General features: G+C 46.3%; 1 protein-coding gene across 6 annotated transcripts in view; it reads left to right on the top strand.

Annotated features, from left to right (window-relative positions):
* Positions 1-14,623, top strand: part of PRR5L (proline rich 5 like) — a 44,325-nt gene extending 29,702 nt beyond the window's left edge. For 4 of the 6 annotated variants that reach the window (XM_030001530.1, XM_030001539.2, XM_030001551.1 and 1 more), the window contains 4 exons: positions 2,675-2,766; positions 6,119-6,259; positions 7,736-7,862; positions 11,634-14,623. In XM_030001530.1, the coding sequence (XP_029857390.1) occupies positions 2,675-2,766; positions 6,119-6,259; positions 7,736-7,862; positions 11,634-12,016 (743 nt within the window). In that variant the 3' untranslated portion in view covers positions 12,017-14,623. Of the gene's footprint in view, positions 1-2,674; positions 2,767-3,752; positions 3,763-6,118; positions 6,260-7,735; positions 7,863-10,541; positions 10,785-11,633 lie in introns of all 6 variants that reach the window. The other 2 variants (XR_003921480.2, XM_030001569.1) reach the window with 2 other exon arrangements.
* Positions 14,624-19,220: the final 4,597 nt, after the last annotated feature.

The raw sequence follows: 19,220 nt of genomic DNA, 5'->3' as shown, positions 1-19,220 counted from the left end.
AGTCACTTGGGTGGGAATGAAATCCTTCAGGAAACAATTTGATCACACATGAAGTTCTGTTCAAACCATTGGCGTACAGACACTTGCTACCGCAGAGCCCGTGGACGAAGGCCAGCGTGGAGCAGTGACTCTCAGTGTTGGATGTGTGGGGAGCTACTCACATTTATTAACTGTTTGCTCAAGCACAGCGAGCTGCCTAGAGCACATGTCTTTATTCAAAACTAGGCTGCTGTTTGATTTGACCCAGTTTTGTAGCCTGTAGGGAAGATCCCTTGCTAATCACCAGCCTGCTGCATCTGGGTCATTAAATGCCAATAGACGCTTCCAATCTCGCGTCATTGTTGGTGCTGGATTCCTCCACACTGTTCTTCACCAAGTGACTTCACCTGGCCAGCAGGCTGTAGGACTCGGACCCCGGAGGAGCTGTGCAGTTGCCGGCCTCCTTCTTGGTGTGTGCTTCTTTGGCACTGGCCCGGTAAAGGAGATAAAAAGGCAGACTCATGCATTTTTCCCCAACATGGGTGCCTGCCCTGCCTCTGCCAGCTCTTCAGAATGAATACTGTGCAGCTTATCATAGGTTTTGTTTTCTGTATTCATATAAAACTATGCCAATATCTGTTTTAGCATTATGAAAATTGAGTTCCAGCCTGTAATAAGCTGAGAGCTGCCCGGGAGTAGTTTGGAGCTGGTCAAGTATTTTGGGTAAGATGAAGTTTCCCAGGCAGGCAGCAAAGCCCTCTTCCTATGCCTTGTTTTTTTTGTCCCTAGTTGGAAGTGACACTGGAGCCACGTTGACCGTGCAGGCTGGCATGTCTGCAGGAGATGACTCACGGACACCTTTCTTTCATAATGTGTCGGGTTGTTGCAGGTCTTGTGGTCACAGCAACAAGAACTTCTTGTACACACTTCTCGGTTAGCTCTGTCTTCCTGGAAAATTTCTGCTGTCCCAGTACTCGGAGACAGGATAATGTTCCTGCTGCAGGGCATGGCAATGTTCTGCTGTGTCTGTTTTTCAAATCACAGCTTCTTATTTTAATGTGATTTTTCTTTATACAGTCTGTCAATCTTTTTCAATGCCTATAGGTTTTATGATTTCTTGAAGAAAAAACCATTCCCCCTTCCCCTTCAGAAGGAGAAGTGATCTATGACATTTCATTCTGGCTCCACACACCAAAACACTGCAGTCCTGGGAAAGGAGGCAGAGGAGGGAAAAATTTAAACATTCCATTAGTCTGTTTCCTGTTGTCTTTTTCACTTACAGTTGGCAGTTTCTGGTAATGGGTAGCTGTTATGGGGGTGTCGGGTAGGTGCTCGTCTGCCTGCAGTTCCAGTTTTGAAGCCGGCGTCGTACCCGACACGGTGAAGCCTCCCTCTGAACCCTCCGGCAGTCATCGGTGGGCTCTCTGCTCAAAAGGAAATGTCTGCAGGATCTGGTTCTGCTGGCTCTCTGCTCTCTGGCCGTGTCCTAAGCAGCACAACCCATGGGCAAGCACAGTGAAAGCCCGTGGGGAAGTCTCCAGATGGGGAAAGCACTTCAGTACACAGTGATAAGGCTCCTTTGAGTTGCAATTTTTCATGTGTTCCAGTTCCTCATGTAAGGCCTCTAGTCACCTGGAGGCTGAGCCTTCAAAGCTGTCTTGAGCAGGCATCTTCCATTACTGCTCCTTGAGTCTTGACTGCTTGCGAGCTCCAGCTGAGGCTCTGTGGAAGGTATTCTGAAAAATCCTTTTGTCAGAAACTTGTGTAATTAAACCTGGGTCTGTATCTGCACCTGAAATTTCTGGGGAATGGATCTAAAACTTGAAAAAACATTGTGAACCTTTGGCCTTTGGGATGGGGAAAAATCTAAAAAGCTTAGAGGTTTTGGGCCCAAATGCTGAGGAACATGCAGCTCTGTAAGTCAAGCCTGTGAGCATAATTTAAAATGTCTATTCAAACGATTATGTTCAGTAAAGCATTTTTTGTTAATAATAGGCTTTTGACCACAGTCGTATTCCTGTTATGGGAATCACAAGTTGCGTAACTTAGTCTGCCTTCATTTTAAATACCCACTTACATTTGGGGATGTTTGTTCAAGTCGGAGCCATGTGAAGGGTGGCCACAAGCGGATTTCATTCGGAAACCTTCGCAAGCACCACGCTTGAGAGGACCGCAGCGGCTTTGTGGCTTGTCAGGGTCCTGACCGCTGTGCCTGTGCTTGGGAGCGGGGAGGTGTCGGAGGGGGCTCAGCTCTTGTAAATGGTCTCCCTGCCTCAGTTGCTGCAGAACCGTTGATGTTGGCCGTGACCTGCTGGTTTCCCAATTCAGCTGCTAACGTGCGGCCGTGCTCCCGCGCTAGTTGAGCACGCTAACTGTGACCTGTGACACTACACAATCCTTTGCCTCAGAGTTAAAGCCTCCGGTTGAAGAGGGGGTTTTGTTGGAATTGGTCCCGTGTTTTGCACAGAGCTGTCTTCTTTGCAGTATGCAACAGAGCAATTTATGGTCACAGCCTTGTGTCTCTGTCAGTTAAGGTGAAGCTTAGCTGAATGATGTCCTGTTTGGGGCAGAAACTGTGAATGTGAAGGGTGGGTTTGTATCTCTTATTTGGGGACTTAGAGAGTAGCGGGAAAATTGAACTTGATTTTAACATCCCTGTCGCTAAAGCTCTTGCTCCCAATGTCTGTTTTTGTAGGTGAGGATCGCATTGATGTCCTGTCTGAAATCTGGGATCACTATTTTACGGAGACTCTTCCTACACTCCAGGCAATATTCTACCCAGTCCAGGTAATCTTAATTATAATTCAATCTTCAGTCAGGTGAGGCAATGTCACTGCAATGTCTGCTAACGGCACATGGAAACTTCTCTTCTGTTCCAGCAGGACTGTTTGGCCAGTGGCTAAACAGGTCTCAAAACCTTTAAACTAAATCTGGGAGGAGGTAGAGTTTGCCCAAGTCAGCATTAACTGTGTAAGAAGGACGGCTAAAGTCTACTGGGCAGGTACAGTGTTTTGGGCTGAGTTTATTCCCATTTGTCTACCCTCTGTGCTTAGCTAAGCTTGAACACTGAAACTATTGGACTATACCTTGTCTAGACAAGCTCTGGGCCTTTTTTATTTACAGTTCTTCTGTTTGTAAACTGTTGGGACTGTTGGTGCAGATGACAACACCAACAACTTGTCTTCAGAGGGACAAATCTGAAGACTAGATCAGGAGAAAATCTGTTTAACTTGTCCTAACTACTTTTGGAGGGCTTATGTCCCAGTTGTGCCTTTGGAAAATCCTCTGTTGGGTTTTTTTAAGCTTTAATAAGGGGACAAGTAAATCTGTGGGTAGAGGATGAATGAACAACTTTATGGAAGACCTGTTGACATTGGGTATTTTGGAAGCTGAGTATCCCATCAGAAGTGTTGAGCTGTATCATTTTTTAAGGTAGTTTTAGTCAGGCTTTCCATATGAGCAGTCTAATTACCTCCCCAGCCTATTTTGATCTTCTCTTCCATCAGAGAAAAAATATACCTCATGAGGAGACTGACATTCTTGGAAATGCTAGCCTCCTCCTCTTGACTTTTGCCTCTTCCACAGGACATGCTTTCCAGAGCCTTTTAAATTTTTTTTCCTTTGTATTGTTTCAAAGGCAGCAGGTAAAGCTCGAAAGTTGCACTTTTCCTCTAATCCTGTTAAAGTTGGCCTTTCCTAAAAGAGAAAGGACTTCTGTAAAGACAGACACTAACCTTTTTACTGTGTTTATTTTTATTCTTTCCTTGCTGCAGATGCTTTAAGGTAGGTGTTTGGCAGGTAAAACTGCACAATTAATTATAATATCCTCCCTTTCTCTCCTTTTGCAACTAATAGTCAGGAAGTGACCTAGTCTATTTAAGCAGGGGTTTGTCTGCACTGCAGCTATCTGTGCACTGTGGAAGCAGCTAAGCTGTGTGTCATACCCACTGGTCCTAATAATTCTGCTGCTTATCAGAAAAATCTTCTCCCCTGCTTTTAAATGTCTCTAATGAGAAACTGAACAAAAGTTACGGCACACGGGTGCAGCTTTTGGAAGTAACCTGGTGATAGTGGTGAAAGTGTGACTATGGGATGTCGAGATTCTTTGAAAGCATAACTTTCTTACTGTATTTGTCTTGTCACAATATCTGAGTCACTCAAAAATATTTCATAGAAGCTGTGACATTAGGGAAGTATTGCCATTTTACAGATGAGGAACTGAAAGGTAACAGACAGCATATTTAAAGCCTTGCAGTCCCCTAAGCCCTACACAAATGTATGGATTTAAACCGCCTAAATGCATCCAAGAATTTGACTCTGAGTAAGCTGCTCTAGGCTACAACAGAGAGAGTTGCTGGTTCAGCAAGAAATAAGAAATTGCTCTTATCCCAGGCCAGTGGCCTAATAACAAGATTGGGCTCTTCCTACAAATAGGGAACTGTATATACCTATTTATACAATGTGTCACCACATGTGAAGAGAGCTTACATAGCAAATCTCTTTCACGAAGTCGCAGTTCTTCATGTGCTACCCTGGTAGATGGGAAAGTCAATTTGTTGGTGGTTCCCCATCCTTTGCTGCAAATGTCAACGTGATTATTTAGTTGGGCTCTTCTCTGATCCCAGCAACTGCCCATTCAGAATGAAAGTAAGTAAGTCAGCCAAATGTGTGAGCGTATGTTACCAAAGGTAGTAAGTAGAAATAACTTCCTATCTCAGCTAAGTTTAAACCCGAGGCTTGTAGCTGTTGCAGAAATATGACCTTTAAGCAGCCGAGTTGGTTAAATTGCTGTACAGAGGGAAACCATGTAAACAGGTCACTGGCTTTTGCATAGTTGCAGCTGTTGATGTAACTACTTGGTGCAGAAAAAGAATAGCAAATCTTGTTTTGTTTGGCACAGCAACATGTTTGCGTTTTGAAATGGGGTATGAAGTTAATGGGACTAAACTGCATGATATAAATAAAAAGTGTGCAGCTGCTGAAATATAGTCCAGAGATATGTACCAGTCTTTTCTACACCTCCATGTTTCTAAAAACACAGCGATGATTTAAAACAGCAAAGTGCTTTTCTTATGGCCAAGCTGCCCTCCAGATTATTGGCTTTAATTCATATTTACATATTGATGATGCTGTTAATTATGACATTAAACCCATTATGAATTAATGATTAACTGCTGGTAATTCCTTCCAGCTAAATATTTGCCATGTTGAGTGTGTTATGGAGACCATAAAATAGTTCCCAAACAGACCGTGAGGCAGAGATTAACTTGCCGGGAAGAACAAGGGAAACTCTTCAGGCTGGAAAGTGCTGGGCAGGGCTGGGAGGAAAATTTCTGCTGTTAAGCTGCAGTGGGGCAAGAGAAAGTCGTGCAGACGTTAAGCATAGCAGAGGGAAAGGCGGTAACACCAGAATGCCAAATGGAGTCCAACTGTGTTTAGATATGCTGAGAAATATTACAACATCCTCATCTGTTAAGCCTGCTGACTTGTGTTGTTGATGTAAAAAAGTAACTGGGAGGACACGGAGCGCCTTGTGGTGGAAATCAAAGCTGTTGCTTTTTAAATGGTATTTGGTACAAGCAGTCTCACTAGCTTTGCTCTAGCCTAAATTCTAAAAGCCCTAATAAACTGAATTGTGGATTTTTGTCATATCGGCAAGGTCTAAAGTACAAACATTGAACAAAAAGAGGCTCTAACACAGACCAGAGGTAGGCTTAGTTAAGCAATACTCTGTACTAACCTCTTTCCCTACCAAACCTTCTCTGGTTTCTCAGCTCCAAGTGGCAAAAGCACGAGCTGCATCCATCCTGGGCTTTGGATGCTTGTGACCAAATTGGATGGCAGTTGGGTTTCATGAATACATAGTCTTTTGGTGAAATACAGGCTCATCTTTGGCTTCACTCCAAACCTAGTGGTGCTTCGGATGAGGGGTTACTCATTTCAGAATTTGTGTGGGACAGAGACTGAGAGGGAAGCAACCAAAGAGTACCATGAGTCCTCAACCTGAGCAGCTGGGGGGTGCTTTGCCACAGCAGCAATGGGCAGGATAGACCCTTTCTGTCTGTATGCATACATGTGTTGGTGTGACGCTCACATGTCCCTTTACCAACTCTTGGATTTTGCCTTCTGTGTTTTTTAGGGTCAGGAGTTGACTATCCGTCAGATTGCTCTTCTTGGCTTCAGAGACTTGGTCTTGCTAAAAGTAAAGTTGGAAGAAGTTCTTCCTCTGGTCCAGACAAAGCTCCCAGCTTCCATCGTCCAGATGCTGTTAATTCTGCAGGTGGGGACCCTCTGCTCTTCTTTGTCTGACTCCACTTGGGTATCTTGACCTCACGGAACAAATACGATCCCTGGAAAGGAGAGTGGGGAGGGTAGAGGGTGTGATGAAGGGGAGGCAATGTCTGCTTATCTGGGAGTGGTAAATGTAGAAATGAGAGCTGAATTTTGAATGCCCTGAGCTTCCCTGGGAACAGGTAAGGATGTTGCTGTGAAAGAGCCGGGTTCTGCTCTTTGGTGTTTGCATTTTTCTTGGTACCTCTCTTCCCCAGCTAGGAACAGCCTCGGGACTCTTTTTTCACATAAAGTTTCATCTCCCAGCTTCTCTGAATGCCTCTTTGTGCCCTAGTTCTCCTGGTTTCTCAGCTTTGCAAGACAGGGCGAGTCTCCATCACAGCGGACTGTGGAATTTGAACGAGCTGTGGTTGCTGACTGCCCGACACTGCCCCTTGGCTGGCTGGGATGCTGAGCAGTGCCCGTGAGAGGAGGAATACATTTTGGCAGCAGGCAAAATGCTATACATCTTCCAAAGGCCTCTCCCAAGAGACCCAGACCTTTTGTGAGGACTAACCTCTTTAGCAAGACCTCAAGAGAGTATTTTCCAAGCATGCCAAATACAGCCAAGTATACCAGCTGTTTTACCTTTTTATATCACCCAGCCTGACAGTCCTCCAAAATACCATATTACAGGTGGCTGTTGGGGTTCCTCTCACTTTTATTTCTTCTCCAATATACCTTATAATGAGTGCTGGGGAATGAAACTTTCTGAAGTACAATCAAAATTGCAAAGTGGCTAAGCTGGTATTTCTGTATGAGTTCTCGCTGTTCTGATGTTCCCAGTGACCCAGACTGTAATAGCAGGAGATACTAAGGTGCTAGCTCAATTTCCCTGAAATATTTTAATAAAAGAATCTTGAGGGCAAAGAGGGTCTCAAAGCAACGCATCTGAGAAAGAAAAGCTTATCGAGGCTTTGCAGGAAGCTAAGTCTGAATGGTTTCTGAAATTACTGTTAAATTGGTTAGTGTTATCTACCATCTTCACAGCTGTAAGCTGAACTACAGAGAGTACTTTTCTTGCACTCCTGCCTAGGAAAAGAGCAGTGCTTTGCCAGAGGTGTGTTAAGGTTTTTCTACAAAGAGGCATTTCCTGGTAGAACTGCCCTGCTGTAATTATATCGCTGTAGTTACACTGTGCAAATCCTCAGTGGGAGCATACTTTGTACCTTCCTATCCCTTGGTCAGATAAAAGACAGCTAGCTGCTCGATATCCATAGGGTTATGGCTATGACTTGAACAAGGAAGTTGAAGTGAATGGGACCCAAACCTCCATTTGGGCTTATCAGCTGTGCTCCTCCAAATGGTCTACTGATATGGTTGGGATATTCCAGTGCAGGGATATTTGACAGACCCCAGGCTTTACTCAAAAACCTTACTCGGAACTATGTAAGGGTAATGCTGACTTTTTATGTTTGAATTTCAGAGTGTTCATGAGCCTACTGGCCCTAGTGAGGGCTACCTACAGCTGGAAGAACTGGTCAAGCAGGTGGTATCTCCGTACTTGGGTTTGTGTGAGGATCACAGCTTCTCTGGTAGCACCTGCTTGCTTGGTAAGACATGCACATTGTACAGAAGCTCTTTTGGGGTACACAGGTTGGTTAATGTGAGGCAGTGCACATCTGTGCTAGACAAGGAGGCAGTGCATGACTCCATGAGAGACAGAAAACAAGGGCTAAAACACTCTCAAGAAGGTCCTGATTAATACGTTTCTGAATGTAGATTTTTGTGTCGGGCTTTTTATTTTCCATTGCTGAGTGAACTATGACTGCCCACCACCACTGCACACACACACACGTGCAAAGTTTACCCTCTCGCTGGAGATGGGCTGGATTTTAAAACTCCCTGGTCCATGCCTGACGTACCGCGCTCACCCTGGTGAGAGACTGTGCCTGGTCCTTTGCTGCCTACTCTCTGTCCCTGCTTGCTAGCCGGCTTTGGCTGGCTAGATTCCCATGCTCACTGCTGCATCAGCCAGCCTTTGCAAACAGCAAAACTGTTGGATGCTCATTCTGAGGGACTACAGGGGTTTTTGCATGGAGTCTTCCTTCCATCCGAGGACTCTGTTTAAAAAAAAAAAAAAAAAAATCTGTGTTTAAATGTGGATAGATGCGTCTAGGTGAGAGAACTGGCACTTCACTTCAGGAAGGGGATGCTTGTAGTGGAAAACTTCTCCACACATGATTCAGGAGCTCTGCTTACACATGTAACCAGCCAGAAGAGATTGGCTAGCTAAGAAATGGGCGCAATGATACTGGTTTGATAGTCAAGAAGATTTAAATAGAACAAGTGAAGAAAGCTCCAGTCTCCCTCTGTTTTTATAAGCTTTACCCTTTGCTCTGATGCAAATTGTAGCAAGCTGGAGATACACAACCTGTCTTGTCCTACACCTTAGCAGCACAGGCCAAAAGATGGTCTTGCGGTAGAAGGACTTACTGGGACTCAGACAATCTGTGCCTGTAACAAACTCACGGTATCACTTCAGGCAAACTATGGCTCAGGGTTTTTGTTCTTGTGGTTGTTGGGCAATTAAATATCTTCTGGTGACACAGTTCAGCATTGATTTGCAGACCTGATCCTGAGGCTAAATCTAGACCATATTCCCTGTAAAAGTTGAGCTTTGGCAAATTTGATTGTTTTGATGTTTATGGACATCTGCATGCTGCTGGGATAGTTTGAAAGGTAGCTGCCTGACCTGTACTGAAGTTTCTAGCCATCCTGGATTGCCGCCAGCTGAGCAAGGGATTAGTGTCATTAAAAAAAAAAAATTAACACAAACTGGCCTTGTAAAGTTTATGTGCCTTAAAACTGTTGTATTTACTTTGATTTTAGCTGTCATTTGTTTGTGTGTATTTCCAAGGTGGCCTTTTGCCCCTGCTCCACCCTGTGCTGAGTGGGAGGAAAGAAAGAACTTGTGTTTGCATTGCACGACATTGACAGCCAAGCAGCACTTTTCTGCAAATAACCTTGGTATTTTCAGAGTGCTGCTGTCGTGGTGGTTTTTTGGTTTTTTTTTTTCTGTAACTGCCGCTTCTAATCAACCTTCTTTCTCTTCCTCTCTCCCTCTTTCTGTCACCTTTTTTGCTTTCTCAGAACCAGTTTCTTCTCTCACTGGGCAGCCTGTAATGACGAAGCCCAGTAGGTTCCCTGTAGTAGGTTTTTGGAAACGCACTGTTGGGCTTTGGGTATGTTTGCATTCTCAATGGATGCTGTGGAGGCCAAACTGCCCTCTGGACTGGAGCCTTCAAGATGAATGAGTGTTGAGAAATGTGACTGAAGGTGTCCGATCACAGCTGTGAATACACATAATGCTTCAGCCTGCAAGGCTGCTGTATCTTAAACTTGATTTAAAGTGAGAGGAATGCAGCAGGGATAGGTGTGAAAGGGGGCAGGACAGCTCACAGGGGGGATTCGTAGAGGGCAGCGTCCCTACCTGCTCTTCTCTTACCACCCTTCTTGCTTTGCCCATGTAAATTAGCCATAACCTGCATTGTAAGGATGGACTATGCTGAAGGGATCCAGTTGTATAAGAAAGAATTTTTAAATGTGGAATAGGGAAGAAGATAAAACATTCAACCTATTCCCCCCATGTATTAAACCTCACATCACTGCTGATTTGAGTTTGCTTGCAAAAAAGCCCTTAAAAACTCCTCCCAGTTTATGTTCCTGGCCATAATGCACCAAAATAGAAATAATGTTTCTAGTTAAACTATGTATGACAAATCCCTTAAGAGACCGTCTTTTGTGGCCAAGAAAGTAAAGGGGGAAAAGTAAAGTGATACATGAATGTTCAGTGTTTAACCTAATTTTTACCTGTTTCTCATTATAAAGGATTTTAATTTTGTTGCACAACAATAATCTGTGGATATTTTTCCTCAAAAGAGTCAGGTCCCAATGCCCTCCAACACTACAGCTTGCTGTGGCTTGAGCTGCAGATGACACCTAAAGAGTGTATTTACTGTAACTGGCCTCAAAAATTATTTACACATACTCTTAAGCACAAAATGAACCATTTTGAATGAATATATTACTGGCAGCAGTGGGGTGAAGTGTTGTCATAGCTTGGCTGCTGCCAGTGGTGGAGTTTTGCCTGCTCACCCGTTCCTCCCTGCAACAATATAGAGTTTGTTTTCTGCTTTTCTTTCTGATGCAAGCTTCCAAAACTCTTTTATAACCTTCAGTAACGAGTGCTTTGCTTTGCATTTTGTCACTCTATCTCTTATGCTCTGCAGTCTTGGTGGAAGTATTTTATAAGGTCTAAAGGCTTCTGACTTTATGAAATGAGACCCTGCACTTCAAGGAAGCTGGTGAGAAACAGGGAGACCGGTAGGGAATAGCTTTATCAGCTGCTTCGGGGATAGACCACATGAGGTGTTTAATACCACATGGCAATGCTGCACGGCGGTGGAAGACAGCAGGTGAAAATAATACTGTCTGTTTCAACCTCCTGGGGGAGTGAATTACAGCGAGCCAAGGTACAAACTCAGACCCCTGCTTTTCTTAAAGCTTTCAGTGTCAGAATTGAAATGGTGCTTCCTGATACGGGGCTGGGGACTGTGCCTTGGGTTTGAGTTTTAAACCAGGCATTTTTCCCCCTTAATGTTTTTGCCGGGCAGATTGTAGACCCTTCACCCGTGCTCCCCAAGTACTGTCTTCCTCTTCTGCGCCTTTCCCCCTGGGCTGTTGCGGGCTGTTGCTGTGCACTGCGAGGTGTTTTCAGTGTCTAGCCCCCAAACCAGATGTGTTTTAAAGTGGATGGAATGTTCTTTTTCTTTCATAATCTTTAAAAAATACAGTGGCTTAATGCTGGCAGAATCGCCTTTCCCTAGGCAGCTGGAGAGGTAGTGCAATGTAAGCATCAGGAATTTCATGTTGACACCAGCTAAGAGCATCTCCTGAGAGACATTTTCCAGAGGAAGGGATGGCAACTCAGGTCCTCACTGAATGTTTCTTTGGGGACTTGTACCACTTTAGTGTCCCTGATTTCAGTGAACCTGCATGCAAGAGCTCCTGCTCGGTCCTCACCTCCCTGGGTAAGGGAGGAGACCATCAGGATGCTGAAGAAAGTCCCTTTGCTGCACTTCTTACTTTTTGGCTCACTTCTCTCGCAGGCAGCAGCACTGTTGCCTTGCAGCAGGATGGGAGGCGTCTCCTAACTGTTCCTCCATGCTCCTAATGGCAGCATGAACTAATGAGCACCTGACTGGTCCCCGGTGCTAACGAGGTGGGACACTCCGCAGCTGCACGCTGAGGCCAGCCTAGCAGTTCGGGCGATGCTTTGCCTGTGCCCTACTGACTGTTCCTGCTTCCTTTTTCTCTTCCAGAGAGACGGTACTCCAGATCCCGTCCCAAGACCGGTGGACTGAATTATTCATCTCATGTGGTGACGAGCCGGCAGCCCAGCGAGATGGCCCTGACCCCACTGACAGAGCAGGAGGGTGAGGCTTACCTGGAGAAATGTGGTAGCATCCGTCGCCACACCGTTGCCAACGCTCACTCGGATATTCAGCTCCTGGCAATGGCCTCCATGATGCACACGGGAATGGTGATTGAGGAGTCGGACAGTACTGACAAATGCCTCCTCCTGCAGCCCAGTTTTAGCCACAGGCAGTGCTCTAGTGAGCCCAGTATTGCCGATGGGCCAGAGGGAGTCATGGCGGCAGGTAGGCAGGACCCTGCAGAGCTGAACTGCACGTCGGTCAGCTAGAAGAAGTCTCGCTGAGAGGAGAACTGCATGCGCTAAGCTGAACAAAGCATCGTGTCTTCCACGCCGGGAAAAAAGAGAAAAATTCGAGTTTTGCTCGTCTCATTGAAATGGCCTTGAGGGATCTTATGTCACTTTGGGAATGCTCTCTAGATGTTTTTTTCTTGCCTGTCTGCGATCACTGTTGATGGAGGTACCAGGCTGCTCCCAAATGAGCACTGAGGGCTGCAAAGGTTTCGCTGTTGAACAGCGCAGTCTGCCTTCTGTGAGCTTTCTTCCGCTACTAGTCCAAACCCTTTGGCCTCAGGTTTCCTTCTGTTTCTTTGGTATGATACAAATTAGCCTCTTTCTGCTTTTCTCCATCTTTCCCAGCTTTGTGCTGCTTGTTTGCTCTTTGTTCCTGCAGCAGCGAGCTTTGGGCTAAATGTTCGCTTTGCTTCTTAGTGCTAGGGTGGTGATGGCCGAGGACTGCATTTTTCTCTTTTAAAGTTGAGCTCAGGGATGAAACCATTTGCATCCTGTGGAACGATCTGCTTAGGTGGCTTGTGAGAGAAGGAGATCCTTCGCTTTGCCTCCCACGGGCATGGATGAGAAGTCCAAATCTGAACAAATCAGCCCTTTTCTTCCCCAGACCTGAAGAGAACTGAGCGTACGTGGGGAGTCCCAGCTGAGTACTTCATATGTACTTCATTTGGTTCCAGTCATATCTTTGGAGGTGGTGGTGTAAACTGGGTACAAAGGAGGGGTGGGTGTGTAAATTGGGGGTAAAATATAATCCTGAGCATCCTGGCCTTTGGCATCAACTTGCTTTCAAAATTTCGGTGGTCATAGGGCTACAATGAAAGGAGAAATCTAAATGGATTCCTTTTGGAAGGAGGCGCTGGGCAGAGTCTGCACTTGTGCTGGACACATAAAAGTGCTTCTCAGCACTGGGCCATCATGATTCCAGATCAGAAGGTGACAAACAGGATTTCACCCTTGGGCTGCTCTGGTACTTTTAGCACTTGCAGATTTCATGAGGCCAAAGGTAACCAGTGGGGTGTAGAAAGGAGTCCTGTCTCGGTCGTGTATTCGTGAAGTGCTCCTGACCTCCAGTGGTATCTGACTTACTTAATGCAGTGTTGCTTTTAAGACAAAGCAAGGGCTCTTTGCAGTCTTTGTTTTTGTTTTTATTTTGAAGATTAGGAGTGGGTCCAGTTTGCAAGCGCCTGTGTCAGGCACTGCAGTCCGCTGTGTCTGCTTTGTAGCATCACTTGGTACTCAAATGCTGCTTCTATGGGAACAGAACCAATCTGTTCGAGCAGTCCCCTGGGATACTCTGCTGATGTCTTGCTAAGCAGATTTGCAAGTGTAATTACAGGCTTAGAGGTGAACTGAAATGCTGCCTTAAATGTCAAATCCCATTAAAAATGAGGATGTAACACCACTGCCACTCGAGTCTAGTCCCTGTGGTACTGACTGTAAATAAATGTGTCTTGACAAGGAAACAGAAGGTTAGGATGGGCCTTCAGGATGTTTTTTTGCATGCTATGACATTAACTGCAGAATTTGCCCTGCTTCTGTTGGGCATTAAGCATCTTCTGCTCCACTGGCTGCACCGAAAGTACAGCTCTGGCCTGTCAGGATTTGGCCTTAGTAGCCTGTGCAGCAAAAAGAAAGCAGATTATTATTTGGTAACAAAGCATCAGCAATACCAGTAACGAGCACAAGTCACACTGCCTTTGCAAACGAGGGTGTTGCTTTGTCTCCTGGGGTTTGCAAATGTTGAAGGAGATACTTGAAAGGGCCTGCTTTTTCTTGCAGTCACCTAAGGCACCCTAGCTGTTGGCCTTTGTGGAAGTGCCAAGTGTTTTGATCACCAGCTGTGCTTACATGTTGAAGAACAGAGACTTAGTTGTGCTGGCTGCCTCCTCCAGTGGAGGCCGGGAAGATGTGGCTTTAAGCAGTCTTGCCTTCAGCTGGATTCTAGGATAAATTGCCCTCCTAGTCATAAATTGGACTGACCAGGCCAACTTATTTGTCGTCATCTGCTCAGTAGAGCTTCGGAACCTCTGTGGTGGCAGCTAAACCTAGTAGACCGTGCTGGTCTCACCTTGGAATGGTCCCTCCAGCGTGGGGCAGGTGATGGCATCCTGCTCAAAAAGAATTTCTTTGGCCCCTTGCAGTGGTTTAAAGCCTTCTCTTAGTCACAGTGGTGCATGTGGGGAAGCTATCACCCTGCAGCATTTCAGTTCACTCTTATGAATGCTTTTCTTCCTTCTATTTCTCCTCTAATCCATTTGCCTTCTGTAAATACCCAAACCATTTGAATTAGTGAGCAGCGCCCTCTTTTATGGTGAAAATTAGAATGATTAATTTATTTCCTGATACATTCTTGGATCATCTCTAGGGCTAATAGGAATCCGGTCCTGGTTTTAACTTGAATTTCTTTTGTTTTACATGTATGTATAATTTGAATTATTTTGATTTTGTGTCTGTTACTTTGCAAAAATTTGCACCAAGCCACTCTGAATCGTGCACTTCCCCAGTTGTTTTGGTTTTTAGGGAGAATTAAAGCTGGTGGCTTTACTTTTTAAACTGAAGTAAACAAAACTCGGTCTGTAAACCACACTGAGCGTCTGGGTCGTGAGCACCACTGTTACAGTCACGTGAGATGCACGAGCCCCTGCAAGCCCATACCTTTTATGGGCAGACTGGGGGAAACTGGAAGTGGTCGGAAAGCTGTGCCCTGCTCTCCGAAGGGCCGTGGAGGCAGACGTGGCGGGCAGCACCGGGCGGCCGCTCTCCGCTGAGGGTGAGCTCAGCCTCCACAGGCTCAGTCCCCTGGACGTGAAGAGCAAAGACTCTGTCCAGGGGCCAGAGCCACGGCGTGAGAAACGCTTGCACTTTGGATACAGGGTTCTGGTCTGGGGTTACGCTTCTTCGCCGCTCACCATGTCACACAGCCATGACGGGGCACGGGGCAGGTCTTTTCTACCCTCACGGTCACCCACTTGAGAAAACCTCCTGGAAGAGCTGTCAGAATGGGAAGAAGGGATTTCTCTCACCACCTCCCAAAGTCTGTCTGTTACCTTCTAACTGGATAATTGCCTAGATTGAGTTCCTTCTCGTCACACCAAATCTGTCTTCTCTTTTTACTCTGTCTCCTCTTCTTAAGGTAAGTGATTTACTCCCTGTGTTCGTACAATTCTGTCACAAACTTACTGAGGGGACCTTAGCAGAAAGCTATTCGTAGTACAACTGGCCTTTTTCCTGACATCCCCCATAGGCAAGCAGCATGTTTTTATTGCCAGCGAGCAGGGCTTCTTCAGTCCCCAGCTGGGTGAGCAGCAACCTGGTTTATTTTTTGGGTTTTTTTCTATCTGAAAAAATGCAGTAGATCTTAGTGCTGGTGGCAGCAAGGGGAGCGCTGCAGGGTTTGGATTGTCACTAAGGTAGAGTATTGCCCTTTCTTTTTAGGTCCAAATGGCAATGGGTTCCCCTGGAAGGAACGGTCTTTTGATGCTTACAACCCTGAGTCAACAGACTGAAAATGCTTGGCTCTTACAGGCAGCCTGGGTGTCCCAGAGAGCAGAAACCGAGTGTCTAATGAGGGACAAATTGTGGTGTTTATGGTGTACATACTTCTATGAACTGCTTCATTCTGCTGTAGACCCAGGGAAGCCACTTTCCCTAACTGGATTCCCTGTGCCTTCCCAACTTAGCTCCTTCCCCGTGCCCACAGGAGGGCTCCTGGGCCAGGCACACACCTCGTAATTGTGTGTGGGAGGTTTCCAGCGAGAGAAAGGGGAGTTGGGCCGTGTAGAAACTCAGCCCAAGTCGATGATACTGACTTGCGCCGAGTTGCGGGAGCCAGAATTGCAAGTTCTGTGCTAAGAGCAAAAGATGCTGCCTGTGCAGAGGGCTGCAGGCAGGGCCCTGCCGTGACACTCCTGCTCATACTCGCACCCTCTGCGGGTCTTTCTCATACTTAGGAAAGGCTGAAGAAGGGTGATTTTTAAGTATTGGTGCTATACAAGTGAAAGCGAGCTCCTCTCCTTGTTCACAACTGAAATTTAGAGGCAGGTAAAGAGCTATTCAGCTGTGGAAATTGCAGCCAGCAGAAGCGAGTGTTTATCCAGTGATTTTAGTGTGGCAGACACCTATCCGTACCGTGAGGCCGGGGCCCCTCCTCACCAAGCCGGAGCCGGGCCCTTTCCATAGCTCCGCGAAATCTCCCGTGCCGTTCGGTGGGTGGCATGTCTTCGGTGGGCTGTGGAGGCAGCTGGGAGAGCACCTCCTCCCGTTAACCTGCCCTTTGCGGTAAACCACCACCTCCTGAAAGAAACGTGCGCCTTCTGTTGAGCCACGAATCGGGTGTGGAAACTCCAGAAAGAGGTGGGGAGCCGGGCTGTCTCCCCGGCTGTCCTCTTCCCTGCGCGGGACGGGTCTTCCCGCACAGGGCAGCCTGCCGGCAAAGCTCAGGAAAGCGGGCGAGAAAACAAGGCTGAGCCTGGCACGGATGCCCCACGGTGCCCAGGGAGTTTCCCACGGGGATGCGAGTCAGAAATTCAGCCCACAGTCGGCTTGTTTCTCGCTCGCAAACACTCCAGCTCTGTAGGAAAGTTGCCGCAAATTTTCCTCTTAATTCAAAGTGGGAAGAGCGTGGCTAGTATTTGGTATCAATGTGGGAAGCGTGTGGCTAGTATTTGGTATCAACATGGGAAGAGCGTGGCTAGTACTTGGTATCAGCCTGAGCAAAGAGGAGATAATTAGTCATTCCATCCACTCATCACATATTCAAACGGGGAAGGCAGATCTGGCAGCACGATAACAGCTTAAATGGGATTTTGTTACTTAGCTGCCCATTTGGGGAGTGCTTGCTGTCCCCCTTGCTATCCCAACAGCTCCTGGTGAGGGCACCAAGCACTTACTTAACTAAATAAACAAAAGCTTCAAAACAGAAATGCCAGCTTTTAAAGCAGCTTAGCAGCAATGGAACAGCATGTTCTCGTTAATACGGTGCTCAAAATTTCATGTGGTAAACCAGCTGCCACTTTCACCTGTGAATTGGTTGCCCTTCATCCATTACTTGCACCTGAAGATACCTTGAGTACCCCTGTTAGTTATATCCAACCAGTATTCCCACCGGGGAGGGCAAGTGCTGTATAATTGTGCCAGTTTATGTCTCCCCCATGTGTAAGTTCGTCCCTTCCAGGAGACGAATCCTGCCCCAAGCACTTCTACAGGTTGAATGAGAGCTGCCCTAAGTACACAAGGAGTGGCAGCTCAGGGTGTATTAGTAGTTTGGGCTGCATTTCTCCAGTCCAAACCATAAGAAGAAAGAGCAATTCCAGTGAGGAAATAAGTAAGTGACCTGAAAATTGTCATTATTAATCAGTAGTTGCCAGTTGTGTGTGACCAATGCTCTCCCTGGGCCACAAATATGGGTGCGTGTGTAGGAGGCGCATCTGTATGGGAGAACGTATAGGAGAGGGCAATGAAGAAGAAATACATGCAGGTAAAGGGAATGGCTGACTATCTTTTCCCAGATAATTGGTATAACAGAAGGTGGGGTAGAGGCTTAATTATAGTTTGGTCACCGGATTTTTCAATGAGCAAAAGGAAAGCAAACTCCTTAAAAAAAAAAACCCAAACAAAATACAATGGCTTGAAGGGTTTCACCTACCCTAAACTCCTACCATAGTACAGAGCAGCTTCGCAGTAGCTATGAATTGCAGTGATAGTGAGGGAGTCGCTGTTTGAAGTGTCTGTCATTAGGCTTCAGAGCTAACTCCCGCTTATGCCAAGTGCTCATTTGTAATTCGTGTGTCATAATTATTATCGACTGTGCAGTAACAACCTCTTACATTGGAAAGTAGATTGGAGTCACAGAATCGTTCTTTCTGATCTTGAAATTTATGAAGACAGCTACATTGACTCATACCCAGGAGTTTTCTGCAGTTGCTATCATCACTGAAAATTATTATTTCTCTTATTTTTTTAACCTGAAAGCATGAGTTCTGTGAGAATTGCTTGGGCTCCTCAAAGAGCAGACAGGCCAGTTACGAGATGCTCAGGGTTCAAGTCAGTACTGCACCAGGACTACCTGGAAAGTAACAGCATTTATAGATATTAAATGTCAGCGAGAAACCACAGAATCTGTGCCATATATCACCTACCCTGTAGGCCTCTTAGGCTGATTTACACCCATAATTGGTAAGCAAGCCCTCTTTTCCACTGGGGGTTTTTACTCCACGCTAAACGCTTGTCGACTAACGTATATCAATGGTTCTTGGAGCAGAAACAAGAAGTCCTCCCTTGTCTCCTGCATATCTATCTCTAAGGGTCAGCTTCACTATTACAAGTGCTAAACCTGCTGTCTTTCTTCGGGCTCATCTCAGGCCAATGAATTATCATTTATTTGCTGTGTGGTTGGATATAAGAGATGAGCGGGTGGGAGGGAACTGACGGTACGTATGAAAAGTCCCCCTTAAGTGGTATATGCACTATATTTACAAGAAACACCCTGCCCTAATCTTTTTTTTCCTTTGGTGGGGATGGGAGGGGAGGTCCGATTTGGGACTTTGAATCTCAGGGATTCAGAATGACTCTTGTTCTCAAGTTTGAGTGAGTGTTGGAGAGGGGAGAGAGGAGGGGATTTCTTGTGATTTTCCCCCATCCTCAGGTTTTTTTTTCTCAGAAGACAGTGGTGGGCAGCCATTACATGCTGGGCATCACTGCATTTGGTAGTGCAGATGGAGCTCCTCTGAGCTCCTCCGTTCAGCCTGGTGCTGGATATCATCAGTCTTTCTTCTAGCTCTTCAATGTTAGACGCCTTTCTTCCCCAAAAGCCCAGCAGCAGGCTGGAGGCATGCTGCCCTCCGCACCCACAGTCCTGCTTAAAAGCGGTGGCTCATCCTTAACGGCACTGCAGCAAAAAGCGGCCGCCACCGTCTTGTCATTCCCCTGTCAAAGAGCGCGTCCCCTCGTCCAAAGAGCTCGTGTGTGTGTCCCCCCCCCCCCCCCCCGGACGAATTCTCATGATGAGCTGATGGACCTGCAGAGGCAGGGATGACTTCAGACGGCAGCACCAGGCCCCCGTCCACATCTCCTCTCACTTGGCACTGGTTATGAAGACTCGGCTCTTTTTATAAAATAATAAGTGAGGGTGCATTCAGCAGCAGGTCCTCTTATCTGTAGGGGCTGTGGAGAGGCAAGCGGAGCA

This window comes from Aquila chrysaetos, chromosome 2, assembly GCF_900496995.4.
Source record: "Aquila chrysaetos chrysaetos chromosome 2, bAquChr1.4, whole genome shotgun sequence".
In the NCBI taxonomy this organism is placed as follows: Eukaryota; Metazoa; Chordata; class Aves; order Accipitriformes; family Accipitridae; genus Aquila; species Aquila chrysaetos.
The sequence above is the reverse complement of the archived record's forward strand: the minus strand, read 5'-3'. Positions and strand labels throughout refer to the sequence as shown.